The sequence below is a fragment of the Athene cunicularia genome (assembly GCF_003259725.1).
Source record: "Athene cunicularia isolate RWA chromosome 8 unlocalized genomic scaffold, athCun1 chr8_part1, whole genome shotgun sequence".
In the NCBI taxonomy this organism is placed as follows: Eukaryota; Metazoa; Chordata; class Aves; order Strigiformes; family Strigidae; genus Athene; species Athene cunicularia.
Window position 1 is genome coordinate 4,180,737 of NW_020799109.1, and position 18,382 is coordinate 4,199,118.

At 39.1% G+C, this 18,382-nt stretch overlaps 1 protein-coding gene across 7 annotated transcripts in view; it reads right to left on the bottom strand.

The window, feature by feature from the left end:
- FGGY (FGGY carbohydrate kinase domain containing) overlaps positions 1-18,382 on the bottom strand; it is a 291,445-nt gene that overhangs the window by 61,009 nt on the left and 212,054 nt on the right. For 6 of the 7 annotated variants that reach the window (XM_026853492.1, XM_026853491.1, XM_026853490.1 and 3 more), the window contains 2 exons: positions 17,184-17,312; positions 12,250-12,353 (listed from right to left, as the gene is read on the bottom strand). In XM_026853492.1, coding sequence (XP_026709293.1) covers positions 12,250-12,353; positions 17,184-17,312 — 233 coding nt within the window. The remainder of the gene's footprint in view (positions 1-12,249; positions 12,354-17,183; positions 17,313-18,382) is intronic. The other variant, XM_026853495.1, reaches the window with a different exon arrangement.

Below are 18,382 nucleotides of genomic sequence, written 5' to 3' on the forward strand. Positions count from 1 at the left end.
CTGAGAATTGTCCCCAGACAGGGGCTGGAGCAAGTGGATCAAACAGCTTCTGTATCAGTACAAGGAGAGGCCAGGAGAGTCTAGAGAGAAGTTTCAGATTAACAGATAGGTCATTCAGAGTCCTGGAGACCTGAGATAGGTCTCCAGGAGATCACAACGGGAGCAGAGAGGAGTCTAAGCACAGCATCCACTCCTAGAACTGTCCCTGGGTTTGCTCTCTCCAGACACAGCAAAACAATACTGGTGTCTTCAACAGAAAATCTGCACCCCTGTAAGTTTTTATTCCTTGGGTGTGAGGTTAAACTTCTGTGTTTATTCCCGGAAGCAAACTTGGAACTAAGCCTGGGACAACTTCAGAGTTTCAGCTCTGGAAGAAGTTAAATAACAGTGAATTAATGCGTAATCATTCCAGACTCATTCATGTCCACCATTTCTATCTGCCTAAATCAGAGATGCAAGAACTTCAAATGTCTTATCAGGAACCCTGACCAAATTCTCAGCTTTGAAACAAAACCTTTTGAAGTAAATGAATTTTGACTGTTCCAAGCTTGAACGTTCATATACATTTACTTCTGCCTTTCACCAGTATCCATTAGCGCTAAGCATATTTTATGTTTCAGCTTGAGAAATATACAACAGGCACACAGTAGCATATCATCCTTTTCTTTGTATTCCCAAAGGTCCAGGTTTCTTACATAAATTGGCAAAAAACGACCTTTAATCTGTTAAATTGCTTTCAAGATCCAGAACAGAAAAACAAAAAGCCCACATTCACGATGGATTCAGAAGCTTTTTGCTAAGCACTTAAGCACTAGCGGTTCTGCATTGATTTATTTTATTGGTTTATTCATTGAAATGTCTGGATACAGATATACAGATTAACCTCTTTTTTTTTTTTTTTTTTTTTTTTTTTTTTTTTTTTTTTCATATTTACTGTGTCGCCTTCCTTGAAATGGGAACTACAAGTGTTTTCATATTTACTGTGTCGCCTTCCTTGAAATGGGAACTACTTGTGTCCTCTGCTGAAATGCTATTATGTACCCTTCTAAAGCAATGCTGCTCCATGACTCACAGCAGTTACTTCTGTGCCTCTCATAACAATACCTCACTGGGGATATAGGGCCTCAAATGAGCCAGAACAATTTATACCACCCATTTATTTTTACTTCTCTCCCAATGATAGATACTCACTGTCACAAAATGTCAGTTTATGTGAAGATTATAAATCTTCCAGCACAGACAACTATCTGCAGGTCATTTTAAATATACACTTTATAACACTACTATTTGTTGCTACGGTAAATTAAATTCCTGAAAGCTCATCATAATATGAACTAACTCTTCTCAGTGTTTAAAAAAAATAAAATAAAAAAGCCAGACCAAAGATCCATATAGTCCACTAACCTTTTGTTAAGAGTGGCCAGTAACAGGTGGTTTAGGGAATAGCACAGGAACAGGGTGAACATACAATAATTTTTTCCAGAACGTCCTCCCAGCCTCCAAGTGAGTTGAGCTTCAAGCAAATTTCTGTTCTTACCTCCAACCAACACAAGAGACCAAGTCTTCAAAAGTGACTGACTGAGATTGCAAACAAAACACGTTTTTTCATGAACATTAGTGATCTCCTAGTAAAAAGTTTTGTTTGTGCATTAGAAAATTAATATAACGCTGCCTTGTAGATCTATATAAGTCTTTGATAAGAACACTGGAGATTAAGTTTCTCAGATTTATTCCTTTAGCTCAGAGACCCTCAGCTTCAGTTCTGGTTCCTAAACAAACACACCTCAGATACCACTTGCAGCACTACCTTATTTTATGAGACTGCTGAGACCTCATCTGAATCTGAAAGGTTAGGAACTGTGCATCAGAACAGCTGCGTCACAAGTACTGGCAGATGCCACATCTCACTCACCAGATACAAAACCAACCCCACCTCCAAATAATACTTTAGAAAACCCCACCAAGGCTCCCAGACAAATGCCTTGTGTAGTCCAGGGCAGGCTCAGTCCTTGCCACTGTGGCTAGAAGACAGCAGTGTGACGTGCTGGGCTACCATGGGAAGAGAGGGTCTACGGAAGAGGTTTCTAGTGCTGACCTTTTCCCAAAGAGCTGATGGCAGAATTATGAATTGTAGGAAAATATATGAGCTATTCTGTCTCACATGCTTTCCTGGAGATTGTATCACAAGATCCTTGTCTTCTCTTGAAAGGTATTTTCATAGTTATCTCTAATACACACACTAAACAGTCTAAATCTTGATAATCCCAATCCAGTCAACTCACTGTATAAAATTTGACAGTCCTGAAGAACTTGGAGCTTAGTGGCTGATGTGACAGAAATTCAAGGCAAGGGTGGGAAAGAAGTCTCAGATGTGCCATTTAAACACGAAACTCAAGGGTGTTTTGCATGTAAGTATTACTCCTAACCTTATTGTTTATGAGTAAAAATTTTTCTTCAAAACCTGCAGTTCTTACTCCAATCAATGGGAAATATCAAGGAAAACCAAAATCTTTCCAAATGAGTTCTGGTGTATTTATCTATCTTGGATGCTCTTCCATGTATCTTAAGGCCTTACTTTCCTTACTGCATAATACACTTAATTCTAGAGATTTATTTTCCTTTTTCACCATTAGTAAGTATTCCTTCTGTATTAATGAAGGCCACTACCAACAATAGTATCATACTTGCAGGTAAAATAAATCTTCTTCCGCAATATCCCTGAGTTACTGGAAGCAGATTCACATTATATGGGATATGCTATCACACACTATTTTAAATGTATTTTTAAACATCTGAATAACTAAATGGGTAAATCCTGAGAACCTTACTTGGTGTTTATTCAGCCTTTACTTACTGAGACAAACTCCCAAGAACAGAGTAAACACTGAGAGAGGACCTCAGGCCTTCACCCACAGTTATAAACAATGAACTCAGCAAAAACTGTGATCCTGGCTGACACTGGGAGAAAAGCAGCAGCTAATGCTTCTCATCATTTTGCTTCCAGAATGATTATATGAGATTTACTTTTTCCCTAATAAAACTTACCCCATCTAAGATTTTCCCCCACCCACAGCAACAGGAAACTTAGAAGAAGAACTACTGATTCATGAGAGGCTGAATAAAATTGGAAATGGAGAAAAAAAAAAGCCTTAGTAAGAGGCCTACTGCCCAAATACTGATTAATTTTGCCTGACTGGGGGATTTGTTGATGTTAAGAAAACTAAAAAGATACTTAGAAATACCACTGCATCTAGACCACATTGGATCATGGAGTCCTTAATACTCAGAACTCACACATCACACCCTTCATCAGCAAGATCTCTGTCTGCACAGCTTCAGTTCTATGCTCATATTTCAAGGGGGTAAACTAAGGAAAGGCAACAATCTGACAGAATCATACAGCAAACCAGCAACACTAAACAAAATCTGGGATTTTGACCCCAAATTCCAACACTACTCATTGCAAATATGGCTAATTCCAAAATTTTAAAACTAAAATTAAGTTGGTTTTCATACAACTATCGTATTCCCTTGAAAATTCTATTTAATTGTTTCAGGGCTCAGAAACAACCTAACTGATGAGCAAGGACATCCCTTATGATATCTCATTTCTTTTGTATTTTAGTTATTCTTTTACAGTTCAGTTAAGTTCTTGTAAGAAAAGGAGCACAAAAGGGAGTCCCTTCTGTTCACCATGAGATCTAGACACACAGAATAAGCAGGCTGTTTAATAAATCATGCATACTCACAAAAAGAAGATGAATATGGAATCTGGAAAGGCCATTCATTATACATAAATATGCCTGTGATCTGAGAGAAATCCCCTATCCGGATCTCCTCAGAACACTCCAGGAAGACTCAAGTTTGCTCCAAACTGTGGGCTTCAGGCTAATACAATGCTTCTGGGTCTAGCGAGCAGCAATCAGAATTGGTAAGTTTGTAGCCCTGATGAGAGTTTTATCTGTCAAATTTGATATCATCACTTTGAAGAATATAGAAAAGGAAAGACAAAAATCTGTTACACTGAAGGGCCAGCACTGCTGCTGGACTTCCATGAACAAAACCAAGAACAACGATACATAAAGAATAAATCAAAACTATATTGCTTTATCCCGTTCCCTACAATGAGGTGATGCTATGCTATGTGAACATCCATGAAGGAAGACAATTTTATAACTTTCCTAGCTACAGAATCTAGAATGCAACCTCCTTTCTACAAGAGAAGAAAAAAAAAATCCCCCAAACCCTATTAAAATATACAATATAAAGGTGCAAGGTGCTAGTTTCTAGAGCTAGATCTACTAGCAGGTAACCTTTGATCCTACAGTGCTTTCAGTAGGGAGGCCCAAATTAGGCAGCCCAGTATTTCCAGCAGCCAGAGCAGATAAATCTTACTAGTGTCAGCATAAGGATGTAAGAAGCTCAGACTCTTTTGCTTGTTCTTTCTAAGGAAACATATGGGTAAAGGAGTGAGGAACAGGAGAGGAGTCCTATTAGTCAGACCTGAAGGAAGCTCAGTACAGTCTTTTATATCCGTTGTGTTTACATCAAAAAGAATAGAAAATCCAAGGAAGGAAGAAAACAGCTCTCTGTGGTTTACACACTGTTTATCATATAGTGCAATGTATTACTGTCTGTAGTGTGTAAACTCTGTCATTTCAGAACACTGAAGAACAGTGCAACACACAAGGCAACATTTCCAACTCAGATGTATGCTCCCAAAGCACTGGATAGGTGCAGTCTGTAAGATGAAAGACATAACAAATAAAAACCTACTTAAACTGTGAATTCTCTCAGTCTCCCACCTAATAAACCTGGAATAACAGTTCCTACTCTCTCACCCCCATACATTCACTGTTGCGAAGAACCCCAAGACCATCAATTGGAAGACACTGAGAAAGGCTTTGTATTATAAATCCAACACCCTAATGCACAGCTCTGTGTCACACAGGGTAGTTTGCAACTCACCACAGTATGAAAACCACTGCATCTGCTGGAATTTCCAGAACTAGCCTTTTCACTGATGCCAGTGAGACGTCTCTAGAATATCAGCCTTCATATAGTCTCCAAGCAGAATATTTTTAAAGCGTTCACTCTGTCCACATCTATTCTTTGAGTCTTTGAACTCAAATGATCTGGTCACAAAAGGGAAGGAGAGGTGACTGTACAGTTTTCTGGAAATATTACTAACCATAGTCTAGTTTATGCACAATAGACTGTAGTGCTTTCAGCTACATTCCCCTGAACAGGTTGACTACCAGCAGAGCAATGGGGTGCAAAACTTGGATGTCTCTTGACGGGCATACACTAACCAGGAACATCCCATTCTCCCAGTCACCAAGGCATACCTGAGCTTTGAATTATGTCAGGCCAGGAACAAAGGAATCTTGCTCATAACAGAAACTTTTAATAACGCATTTACTGAGAAAGCCTCCCTTTCATCTCTGCCAAGCTTTAGGAAAGGCTGGGAGGCAAGCAGAAATAAACATTATACAGACTCACCACTGCTGGCTCTAAAGTAAACTCTCCAACTTCCTATTTACATTTCAAGATCTTAAGCTTTGTGGTTTACTAGTTCTGCAAGTAAGTGCTTTGGGTTTTGGAGGCTGCCTGCACATGATCTCCCACCACTACTGAAGTCTTTCTAGCTTTTATTAATATAATAAGGAGGTCAGAAAAGCAACAATCTTTTATATACCCTGCTAGCAGAAATATTTCACTTCTTGCCTTTTAAAAACAAAACAAAGCAAGCAAAGCATATGATGCCAAATTAATGCCAGCAAAGGGGATATTACAGGTTGGTTTGTTTCTTTTTCAAACCAAGGATGCTAGAACATGGAAGGAGACAGTCTCATTTAAAAAGGGTGTGGAGGACTCCTTTGAGGGACAAATAGAAGAAGGCAGCAATTTTATGGATATATAACCCTTTTATGGCCATAGGCTGAAAAGGCCCCTAAATAGGCTCCGTGACCTTTTCCTCAGAAGGCTGAATCGGTGTACGCTAAGGACAGGTAACCTGTAACAACAGTCGTGAAGTAAATGTGGTTTTCATTTCATGCAGCCCTCCCTGAATGTAAAACGTCTTCATTAGCTGGGAAGTCAGCACTGTGACTGCTGCCAAATGCAATATATAAGCCAGCAGAACTGAACCGAATGAGGACAGAGCAAGGGAGATGTTCCTGCGATACTCCTCCCGTTTGAAAGACACCAGCTCTGTGACTCATGTGCAGAACAGGCCTTACAGAAGAGAAGAATACTAAAAAACCAAGAGGGTGGGAGCTTATCAATTTCATAAAGTTCTCATAGAACATTTCAAAAATTTGTCTAGGCTGCCCTAGCTGCAATAGTTTTGCTTTTGTTTTTATTTTTTTCCTACTGCATTCCTCGCCCTTCTCCCCCACTCTCCTGACCCTCCCAAACCCAGCCTCTTTCCTCTGGTCAGGAGAAGGACAAATTGCTGCCTTTGCTAAACCCTGGGTCACAGCCAGTTGGCACTCAGACACGTTGCCCTGGGCTTCTGGCCCTGTCCCCTCGGAGACTGCACGTTTCACGTCAAGGATGCATGTGCAGCCGTGACTGAAGAGTGCGAGGCTGAAGTGCTGCACGCAGTCCTCCGACTCACTCTCCAGAAACACATTGCTCAGTGCCATCCCACTAGATTAAATATAGCTGGCAAAGCAAGTACCAGCCTATTTAGTCCTTGCAAGTTTACCCCTCATCACAGATGATTTCAAGCAGCTGAGGAGTCCCTGTGTAGTAATTACTCAAAAGTCTGCTGCTTTAACAACGTGGCATGTTCTGAAGAGGAGACTCTCGTATCAGAGCCAAAATATACTGAATCCACTTGCTGCTCTGGCTCCCACCGAGATTACAGAGATCAGGCTATGAGAACACTTTGAGCCAGCATGTCTCTGCAGTCTCCACTCCAGGATGTACTGCAAAGGACACGTACTGTGCATGCTTTGGGGGTGGAAACGTGCTTTACACTCTATTTGTGTGAACAAAGCTGGCAGCTTGGGCGGATATTGTGGAGCAAAGAAGCTCTATTGTGTTTGCCAGTCATCACGAGAATCAAATGAACAAATTTAGAATAAGTAAACTGGGCTGAAGTTCCTTTAGCAGAAAACAGGCAAAGACTAGTCAGGCTTGGTTAAAGAGAGCATGGGATATTCTTCTTGAAATAATCCATAGTAAACACTGGGATAGCAAAATGACCTGCCCATTTTGCTGTTTGTGTAGTTGTTCAATCTCTGTTTTTTAGATCATGTAGTAAATCTGAAAAGACAGAAGATAAATTACTTGTCCCCCTTCAATTTTTAAAAAAAAACGACTAAGTTATAAGCTTCAAATCACATACACATTATCACCTGGGGAAAAAAGGATTGTCCATCAAGGCAGGTGAATCAGTTCCCAGTAACAAGAATCAGAGTAGTAACTAAAACAGGTGCAAGGAAAAGGCTCCATATAAACCTAAAAAGATTCCCTGAGAATCCCAAAAAAGAAATTTTGAGTACAGAGACCTGATGAAGAAGGAGGAATGACTGAAGAAGCACACAGACCACATCACCAAAGACCGGAAAAAAAAAAATTTAAAAAATCAGAGACTCTGGATAGGAAGGAACACAAACCTTGTATATTTGGGACTCAAAGTGCCAGCAAATTCACCCCCCAACTCTTGCCTCGGTAAGCTGAAATCAAGCCAGACAATGTTCCCATTAGAAGCTGCCCTGGCTACTTCCTTCAGCTGTGAATCCAAAAAGGTGTTAGAGTAAGAATGACAAATATTTTCATAATGGAAAAACTGCTCTGAGACAAGTGCAGAGCAGAACACCGCTCTCTAAGTGAGTCTAATTCACCACAAACCAGTCAGAAATGAGAGTTTATACACATTTTATGAACTATTTTATGTGGATCTCTCCTGCTTTATTCAATATGCCTAAATAGTACAAATCCCATATGCACACAGGAATAGCAAAAACCCCATACTGCAGAAAACTAAAGAGAAGATGGAGTGTTGCAAAAGAAGATCCCTGCTGTCTCACAGTGGGCTTCAGTATTTCTAGATCTTGCAGCTCTGCATGCATGTTGTCCTTGTCCTCCATAAAAGTCCCAGCCTGGGGGAAGAGGCACTATACCCTAGTGACTCCAAAACCATCAGCACTCTCAATATTCCCACTCCAGAACTACCATTTATTTCTGCTTACTATTTTAAATTACTTCAAATTCCTTTCACAACCTCTGGCTACCAAAACCAGGCCCCAGTCTGGTCCCAGTCTTAGGTGTCAACGTAAGTTTACTCAAACCTGTACTCTGACAAAAACCTTACAGCCTAATGAAACATTTTACTTTGAGGGAAGAAAAAATCATTTTATGATGTGAATTTAGTGCCCACAAGAAGAGTGCTATGCTATTGTCAGGTATGGGAAACTGCAAGATTTATCTACCAGAAAGAAGCAGCAGTACTTGCTAGATTACTTGCTCCAAGGAATACTAAGAAATTTCTGTGTACAAGTACCCTCGTTCACATTACTGTTTTGCTGTTTGCTAACTGGCACTCGGAGAGTTTACTCAATTCTAGGTGGTTTTACCCATCTGGAAAAGGCCAAGCATGCTTCTGTTCAGGACTGGGACAAGATAATACAGATATCTGTACCTGAAATCCCTCCAATCACATAAAGGCTTCAGAAGGATTTTTGAAACCTTTAAGATACCCCATAAAACCCATAATACACTGGCAGGAAGACAGGCTTTTAGGGAAACCAATTACCTTATTGCTAGAAGTTAAGGCATGTCTGTTAGACCCATGCAAACTACTAGTTAGGAATAACATGCAAGCTCTTATTTCAAGGCCTAAAACCTGCTGTTATTTTGCTGTGAAAAACTACTCGCACATTTTGTGTAGTCTCCATGGTTACCCAAGGAAAGTCTCCTAAAAGTTCCAAAACTAAATGTGGGTGCTGGAGCTTACAGACCCTGTCTACAAAGCATGATGACATGCAGCAGCCCACTCGGAAAAGTCAGCCGCTGAGTATCCGTCACTTGAAAGGAATAACCTACGCTGCACAGACAGATCAAAGCTACAGCAAATGAAACCCAGCCCTAAACTAAGGGACAATCCTTCACAAATAGAAGGACAGTTTATTTGCCATTCCAAATGCAAATTCTGCCAGTGACTTTTGCTAGGGCAAAGGAGGCAGCAGAGAATCATGTAAAATGAATAACTGAGCAAAAATATTCAGAATACCATGTTTTCTTTTCTTTTTCCTCATGGATAATGGATGAGCCCTGAGGTGGCAGTGACTTTCAGCAACAACCAACTCAGACCTGGACTTGGATCAGTAACCTAATTACAACATGCTTTTTACTTCTTTCATGAGCTATTCAAGTATCTCAACAGAAACACAAAATGCTTTGTGTGTGTCTGATTACCCCAAACTGTCAGTGGTTAATTCCAAAAGCGTATCCTCACTTAAAAATGGTAGTTCTACCACAAATTAAACTATTATAGCCATGAGAAAAATTAGGTTCCACATTTGTACTTTCTAAAATATCAAAGGCATGATTAGCAAAGTCTTTTGTTCAAGATCTCTAGAGTCCTTGAGGTAATGAAAACTGGGTCATGGAGTAGTTTCTCTTAAAGTAAATGCTGTGTTCAAGCAATACCTGCTCCTGTGAGTCATGGAGTATTCGGTCAAGAGAATGGAAATACTGTACCAACACACATATACCAACAGTAGTCCCCCTGCCCTCACCAAAAGAGGAAAGTTTCCTGTTACGATCCCTTGAAAGAAATCCAACCGTACTTTCACCCTGCTTTCTGTTTTCTGAATTTCTCCTGACAGTTGGCTCTTTCGTTTGCCAGAACCACAACAAAGGACGGCCTTGAGTTTCCACACAGGCCATTTTCTCCCTCTCTCGTCTCTGATCATCTCACAAAGGTATTATTGTTGCTGGCTCACTGGGACTCAGTGCACCTGAGGCAGATCAAAGGCACTTTTTAATGCCCGCCTGACCACACAGGTCTCTCTCCCACTGCATTAAATTAAACTCGATGATTAATCTCTGTAGCCCTGAGGGTCCCTTGGTGCACACGGAGAGAGAAAATATATATTTCTATCAAAACACAAGTATAATATACTTTCATTTTATAGCCCTAATTAAAAAAAGGAACAGCTAATTTCAGCCAAATGCAGCTGCATATAGGTCTCATTAAAACACAAATACAACTGCTCTGTGTGCTCTATGTTCACTTCATGCAGTCTATGCAGGTAATAGATAAAAGAACAGTAAACCGAAGCTTTTCATGGATTAAATCCAGAGGAGTTTAGAATTTGCTTATTGTCTGCTGGCTAGAGACTGTTATACCTCTGAGCAGATGAGTGAAGGAAGGCAGTTAAGGAAATGATTATAAAATGCTGAGTAGTTACATTTAAATAAAAATCTACTTAAATCTAGCCAAGAACTGCACAAGCATCTATTCCCAAGTTTGCATTCAAGTGATTAAGAGCCTTAAAAGGTTCTACCTTGTCTATGGTGTGCAGTCTGTGTACGACTTTGGGGTTGCTTTAATGACAGAACAGAACGTTGATTAACATTAACATAGATTTTATCACGTCACTTTTGTTATATTAGTGTATGTAATGGAGCTCCATCTCTCATGGTTGTGGCATATGTGCACAAAAAGTGCTATGAAAGTGTTTATACTGATATACCATGCTCTAGCTTGGGAAGCAAAACAAACTATAGTTGTGAACTGGGTCTACGTTAGAATTTACCAAATAAATACATTAAAAATTAATAAATAACCACACACATGTCCTCTTCCAGGGCTAGTTATACTAAAGGAATAAGTTAGAGACAGCTGGCCCATTTCCAGCCGCTCAGGATTGCCCTCAAACCTTTTGGGGAAACTGTCTGCAAGCTCCTCAGCTCATGTTGGTCCAGTATTATGTCTTTATTAACCCAACTCTTTTTAACGAGTTAAACTCACTCAGCTACATGAAACAGGTTAGGAAGAGTTCACACAAACAGCTTCTTCTGAAAGGGCAGAACCCTCCATCAAAAAAACCTGGAAATAATAGAAGCAGTGGCAGACTCAAAGGGTGACTTCTTCCCCCAGAGCTGGTATTTGCAGGATGCCCTATCTGCCCTGTGATAGACAAAGAGATACCAGTGTAGTTCTTCAGAGACAGAGTAAGCTAAGAGCGGTGGAGTTTGAGGTTTAAAACTCTTGTTTAGGACGGATTCCAAATATATTCCAATTGGTCTCCAGGATTTAAACTTTTGTTAAATGCTCTGCTTCACAATACTGGGATTATTCACATCTTTAAATTCAATCATGTGCTAAAATGCTTTGTTGAACTGCAATCTGTGTGACAAGATCACCATTTAGTCATACTCAAGATCACCACGTATTCATGCTGTTACTAGGAAGACAACTTAACTTACTGTTAAGGCTGACATTTTATTACCAGTTTTGTTTCTTTTTCTCTACTGGAGCTCTCTCCATGAAACATGTTAGTCCTCTTTAACACCTCTAGCACTCCCATTGCCATTTGTTCGTTTTGGAAAAATCCAAGTTATAATCAGTCTAAATTTAAGACCAAAATGAGTTTTAAATAAAAAATGTGGCAGAAAAGGGTACTTATCTAAATGGAATGCTTTCAGACTCATACATTTTAAAAAGGTATAAATTTCAAAAGCAGACACTAAATTTTAATTGCAATCTCAGAAAAAGCTTTTGTATTAATTCACTGAGAAAAATTAGCAAAGTGAAAATTGCTTATCGGGTGTTTTTTTTCTTTTTAGTCATGATACGTATCATAATTCTATACATCATGGCAACTTTCAGAGGTAGAAGGATTTATATTGATTCAGTGAAGAGGTGGGCGAGAAGGGCTGTGACTGAAGACATGCACTCCTTCTCCAAAGACACTATTCTGTAACACATTAGTGACAGGCTTGTCACGGATAACTCAAGCTCAGTCTTTGGCTCAGATTTCAGGCTGCTCTTTAAGCCACTCTAGCATCGTGGTTTTTACTTTCCATGTAATTTTTCAGTATTGATTTCTACTACTATTAAAGTTCTTGCTTAATAGCAAATGCATGGTAATATATAATTAATATCCAAAGGTAAAGATAGAGTTACCAGAAAAAAATCAAGGAAAAGGGTGAGAAGGACAAAGGTCATTTTTCCCTTCAAAAACATTAGCGTAGTCTGTACAAATTAGGACTACGCATACAACCTACCCCCATGTGGCATGAAGATGTTCCACAGATCATAGCAACTCGGGATGTAATTGGCTGGTTCTCACATGGCAGGTTGTGTCCTTTCACATCTGCTCCAATTACTCCTGTTAAAATAAAATTAAAATTTTGGTTTAAAGAAGATCAAGCCAACCCTCACAAAACAGAGCTTCTCTGCACACAAATAAAAAGTTATTTTATCATATCAGATTAAAATGTATTTTTATTCCAGATACATGAGGACACAAGATGATTTCTTCTCTGTTCATGTGTATCATCACAATTTTTAAATGTTATTTTGACTATAACCTGACCTTTATTCTCTTAGGTAGTACACTACCATGCAGAATAACAGACTGCCCTATTGTGAAAGGCAGTATGGTAGACTGCAGATATGCTTATTTGTTCACAGTTTATATCATGCATATACTGTATAATGTGTTTTGTCAGGGGTATGAGCTGGAGAAAGGGGTAACTTGGCAGGAGACTGGAAGACTGCCAGCTTTGTTGTCTTGACTGCTTGCTGCTGTTCTGTCCATGTCAGACAGAACCATCCAGAGGAAGATTACTCCTTCCCTATGAGGAACTGTGCTTGGCTCTGAGGAGCTTCTGTGTGCAGGACAGGACAGGACAGAGGACAAACTCAACAACTACTCAGCCCACAGCAGAAACACAGAGCCAGGAGATGCCAGAGCTGAGCCAGGAGCTTGCTCACAGTGGGGCAGAGCTATAGCCAAGCATCAGCACACACCCCACCCTGCTTAAATCACTTCAGGGGAGTGATCCTGCCCTCCTCCTCCTCCTCTCCTTGGCTGCATTCTTGCATCACATTGTGCTTGCACCCAGCAAAATGAAGCAGCCCAACAAGTAATACTCTTTTGTTTGTCTTTTTTTTTTTTTTTTTTTTTACTGCATTGTATCTTTATCTGCAGTACACAGTCTGGTGACCAGTTTACCAATCCTGCTGAAAAAAAAAAATATTTTTCTCACTGAAGAAGGAACATGAAAGCATTTACTGGACATTGTGAAAGATGCCAAGTGCTACTGCTGGTTAGTATGCTACACTTCATTAACACCTTCTTGTTTGGGTCACCATGGCAAGATTCTGTTATCAAATCAGTCTGTTGGGGTTTGTCTTATCATGATTGCCATGGTTATCATGGTATCATGACTGGAAGTTATCTAAAGAATCAGAAAAGTAAGGGCTAAAATTTTACAGTCTTCAAAAATCTGTCCCTTTATCCTAGCTGGCAACTATGTAGTAGAATAACTTGTCATACACAGAATTGATTTGTAAGGAACAACAGAAAGCTAAGGTATGTCTTCTTTTTCATTGCTCAAACAGACATGCTTGTGTTCATATTAAGAATTTTGGATATGGTTGTCTAAAAGGCAACTGTACTTACCTGCACTAGGCAACAGGCATAGAATTTCTTAAAAGTTTAAAATATTATTCACACTTCAGAAGGAACAAATCTATTAAACTGAATTGTCAGCATATGTTGCAAATGTATTTTCATAACAAAATGGAAGAGCCTCATAATTAGATATTTTTAATCACTAAGAAAACATGCATTCTGAAAAAATATGTATTTGGGGACTTTTTGAAATCAGTGGGATTTTGTTGGTGGCTTTACTAGTGTTCAGAGTTGTGAGTGTCTTCCTATTTATGATTAATTGAAATCAGACAGCAAATAAGTCTGGAAAATTCTCAGAATAATGAAAGCTTAGATTTTTTTATTTGCTAAAAATAATTGAATTGCTGTTGTAAGTCACTTTCACCTTTAATGTAGTTGGAATTTTTCATTCTCTGAGATAGACTGAAAATCTTTTGAAGATTCTCAAGAGAGACTGAGAACAAGAAGTCTGCATGACACACAAACTTAGGAGAGATTTTAGAAAAGCAGGCAGTGCTTAGCATGCGTACTTTTGGATCTCTTCCACAGTGACATAGTATTTTAGATACTGTACAATAAATTACCCACTTTTGCTGAAACAATGCTGATGTCTTTTTAAAAGGTGCAATGTAAACATAATTTTTATGAGGCCAGTCCCGAAAGACATACACACGTACTCACATTTTTATCTGTAGGCTCTTTTAAACTGGTACAGTAGGTCAAAATGTAAGACAGAACTGCTCAGGGTTTAGATTTTTATTTTTCCATAATAGGTATCAGATGGACTGATTCAGGAGTCATAGATGACCTCCACAGACATGCGTATTACATAATTCTTTACCTTATTTTACTCAAAACTTTGAAGCCCTCATAAACTTCAGGAACCTGTCCAGCAAAAAAACACTTTATATCTAGCCAAAAGCAGATCTGAATAGTGCATCAAAAGTTATTAACACCGAAAACAAGATGTCCATCATGTCATTTTGGTTTAGCCTGCAGGATACAAGAGAGCTGCTTTTGTTAGTCTGCTGTTACAGACTACTTTTAAAACAACCAGCAGAATGTGTTCAAGAATAAGAATAACGACACCCACTGGATGTTGTTGTCCCACAAACTAATCTAATGCTTACTAATATACAACTCATATCCTTCAAACAAATTGTAAACCTCAATATTTCATTACAGATTACAGCAAGGTACTTAAACACACATCAGTACCTTTCCAAAACAGAAGTTTTGAAGAGTTATTTATTTCCAGTATTTTCACATTTTAATTCACTGCTTCAAGTATCTCCTATTTTCTTCTGTGCCCCATTTATCATTATTAAAAGGTTAATATGCTTCAGTGCATTGCCATCCTTAATGTCTTTTGATCAGACACGGTTTCACTTCCTAGTCCTATTATCTGTGTTCTCATTTTGATTTTCTGTTTTTTTTCTTCAGGATTTTCAGCTCTGTATTCTACACACTGTAGGTTAAACTAGACATGAAAAAGAATAAGGTTCTTGTTATTGACAGCTATGGATGAAGGAAAGCTATTCGGTATTTGAGGGGCTGCCACACCGTTCATTTTCTTTATTCTGTTCCATTATCTTTGCACTCTCCCACTCTCCTTTTGCTCCTGCTGCCTCTCTTGCTATCCAAATCTTTTCCTCTGTACTGTCTTTTCTACTAGTTTTCCTACCTATTTATTACCCTTCCCAGATTCAAGAAGAATGAGTTCCATCTTAAATCTTCCTCTTTTCCCCAACTCCACTGAGTTACGGTGTGACTGGCATGCAGGTTCTCCCACTGTGTTACTGCCTCATCCCGCTGTACTGTGTCTCTCCCTAACAACAACCTGTACGTTTCTTTTCTCCTGACAATGATTTCTGTAGTCCGCTAGTGTTTGTGGTGCCATCTGGGAAAACATCTTCTGATAAACAGGGCTAAAAGAAGCAGACTGTCTCTGTCCACTGAAGTCTTACTCTGTGGGATGCCAGTAGCTATGTATTTCTAATGTTAGAGTTTATTTACAGAAGACTATAGCAAATGAACAGCTCTCTATTCTTCTTTAAATTCATTGATTTCAGCACATGAAATTTGCTGGGCAAACCTTTTGTGCTCTAAATCCAGTACTAACGTAACAATGCCAATTAAACGAAGGCCCTCCAATGCTGTTTTCACATGCTCTGTGACAATCCAGTTTTTCAGCCAGTTCATTATTTCAGGCCACCTTATTATTACATCCTTTTCAAAAACACAAGTCTGCTAGGGCACATAGTTTTAAGCATGTTTTTATGCAATTAGGATACTAATTCACAAATAAAAAGCTATTTTTAAGTCACAACAGTAGGAACACAATACATCTACGACTATGACACTGAAAAGCCTTCTTTTTTGCAGCTGGATCTCTATCTGATCTTTCTGAGGTAATAAGAAAAGCAATCTACATGATTACTTAACCTCATCAGAAACAGTTATCGAAAGCAGAGTAAATGGATTTAAACATTTAAAAAGTTCCAGGCCATAATTTCTAGAAAAAATGAGATTTGAAACATCACAAAATATATGAAACAAACCTGATATTTTGGCAGCTAATCATGTTCCATCTAGACCTAGAGAAAAATACTCTGATGAGTAATAGATTTCCATTGAACAGTTTCAATAACACTGAGACTCTCTGAGGTAAGACTTTTTTCTAAACTATCAAGCAAAAAAACCCTCAATTTCCTGATGAAAAAGTTACATTGAATCATTTTGTTATTCACTGTATTTAGGTAAGGCCAAACAGCATAGTAAGAAAATGAAGCCATTGAGCCTCACCAAATATATTTCAACACAGTTGAAACTGGGCATATTGGAATATTGTGCTGGAAAAGAAAAAAAAAAAAATGTCTAAGCATCAGGCCTCCCACTCCAGCTATGGATAAAAAGTTCAAAGTCACAGAAGGGAATGCTGTGCAGCAGCCAGTTCCCCCTCTACTTTTGTATGCTAGTTTAGATACACAGTATTTACATATTCTACCCCCCTGGACCAAAAGCAGTGGTTTTGGTATATATCCCACATTGTGCTAGTATAAATGTATGTGAAAAAGTGTCTATTGCATTATTTAAACAAAGCATGAATCACTTCTAAAACTGAGAAGGAAGACTAACTATGAACAATCCTCAGACATGAGACTTCTCACTTAGAATGTTAATTTTTTATTTTTCTTGCCTGTCCCCAAAGTTTTGAGTAACAGAAGCTGCAAACTCTCAGCACGTCAGCATGCCAACACAATGGTGTTTCACTTCAGGAATTAGAAGTGAAGCTAGCAGAAGTTAACAAACAGTTTGGAAATCCAGCTGAAAAGAAATGAGCAGTGATAGCCTCTTTCTATAAACAGATATTCAACATTAGCAGTTATTGTGAGGGGGGTTTTATTTTAGTTGTGCTATTTCATAAGAACAGCATCAGAGCAAATTGCTGGATACAAAACAGGCTGTGAGAAAAATGGTTTTCTAAAATTAATTCAATACATTCCTGCTTCCAAGAATAGTAAAGATATGACTGAGTACCTAGTCCTCCAGCATGTGCATCAATGAGAGATGCTGCTACTGCAATCCCTTCAGGGAGACCAAGATCTTTTGCAGCGTCTGGCGTTAGACCTTTTCCAACAGACTCTCCAGGAGACAAGACGTGGTTTCCTGGGCAGACACAAGAAAAACCAAACACCTGTCAATTTACTAAACAGAAAAATAAATGTGTATGTTATTACAAGAACTCCCTTCCTCTCTCTCAAGTTAGTGTGGTATATATAAAACAAAAAAGTGCATCAAAGAACTCCATCTGATTAAGAAATATCTTTCATTATCTGTCTGTATATTAAATACAGCCATGCTAGAGCAGACTGTCCCATAGTAATTTAAAAGTTCAAAAGTATTCAAAGTCCTATCTAGCCACAGAGAAAGATTTCACCACAAGCAATTAAACTCTGCTTGGCATCTTTCCAACAGATATGAAATACTTATGCAGAAATCCCAAGTTCTTGTGGTAGTTCCTGACTAGGCTGCCTGCAGCCGTTCTCTGTGCATGTGAACGAGATTTAGCTCAGCCCATGCTCACAACTGAAAACTGCACCTGTTGCACAAGGCAGGGGCCATTTTTTCCCCCCATTTCCATCCTTTCCAGCAGTTTCTACTAGGAATAAGGTAGCTATAGTAACAGAAACTCTGAAAAAGAAACTGGTTTAAGCAGCAAATTCCTCCTATTGCAGCTGTATTTCCTCAGAGACTTAAATAATCCCTTTTGAGTCTTCACTGGCCTTAAGTATGAAGAACATTATGGTCATCCTGAACACAGCAGTGCAACCCTTCCCTCTCAGTCCTGTCACCAGGGAGCCTGGTGGCAGGTCCCATCTGCATTTATCTCCGCTACCATAATGCGCATCAAATTTTGTCATGCGAAAAGAGATCGTTTCATTAAATCATGGTGAGAAGAGATTGCTTAGAGCTTTGAAGAACAAATCTAGAGTCATTAAACTTCCAGAATTTAAGGACACTCCCCCCCGACCCAGCCTCCTCTCTGGCTGCTGAGTATAACCACAGCTGAAGCAAGGAGACTGACAGCTCCTGGAACTGCACACACTTCCTTATTTATCTAAAGATTTGGTGGGTGAGAGGCAGTGGAAGGCACAGTGGGAGCTCCTATATACCTCCCTGCCAATACCATGGCTTTTAGTACATATCTGTAACATTTACTAAATTTGACACATTTT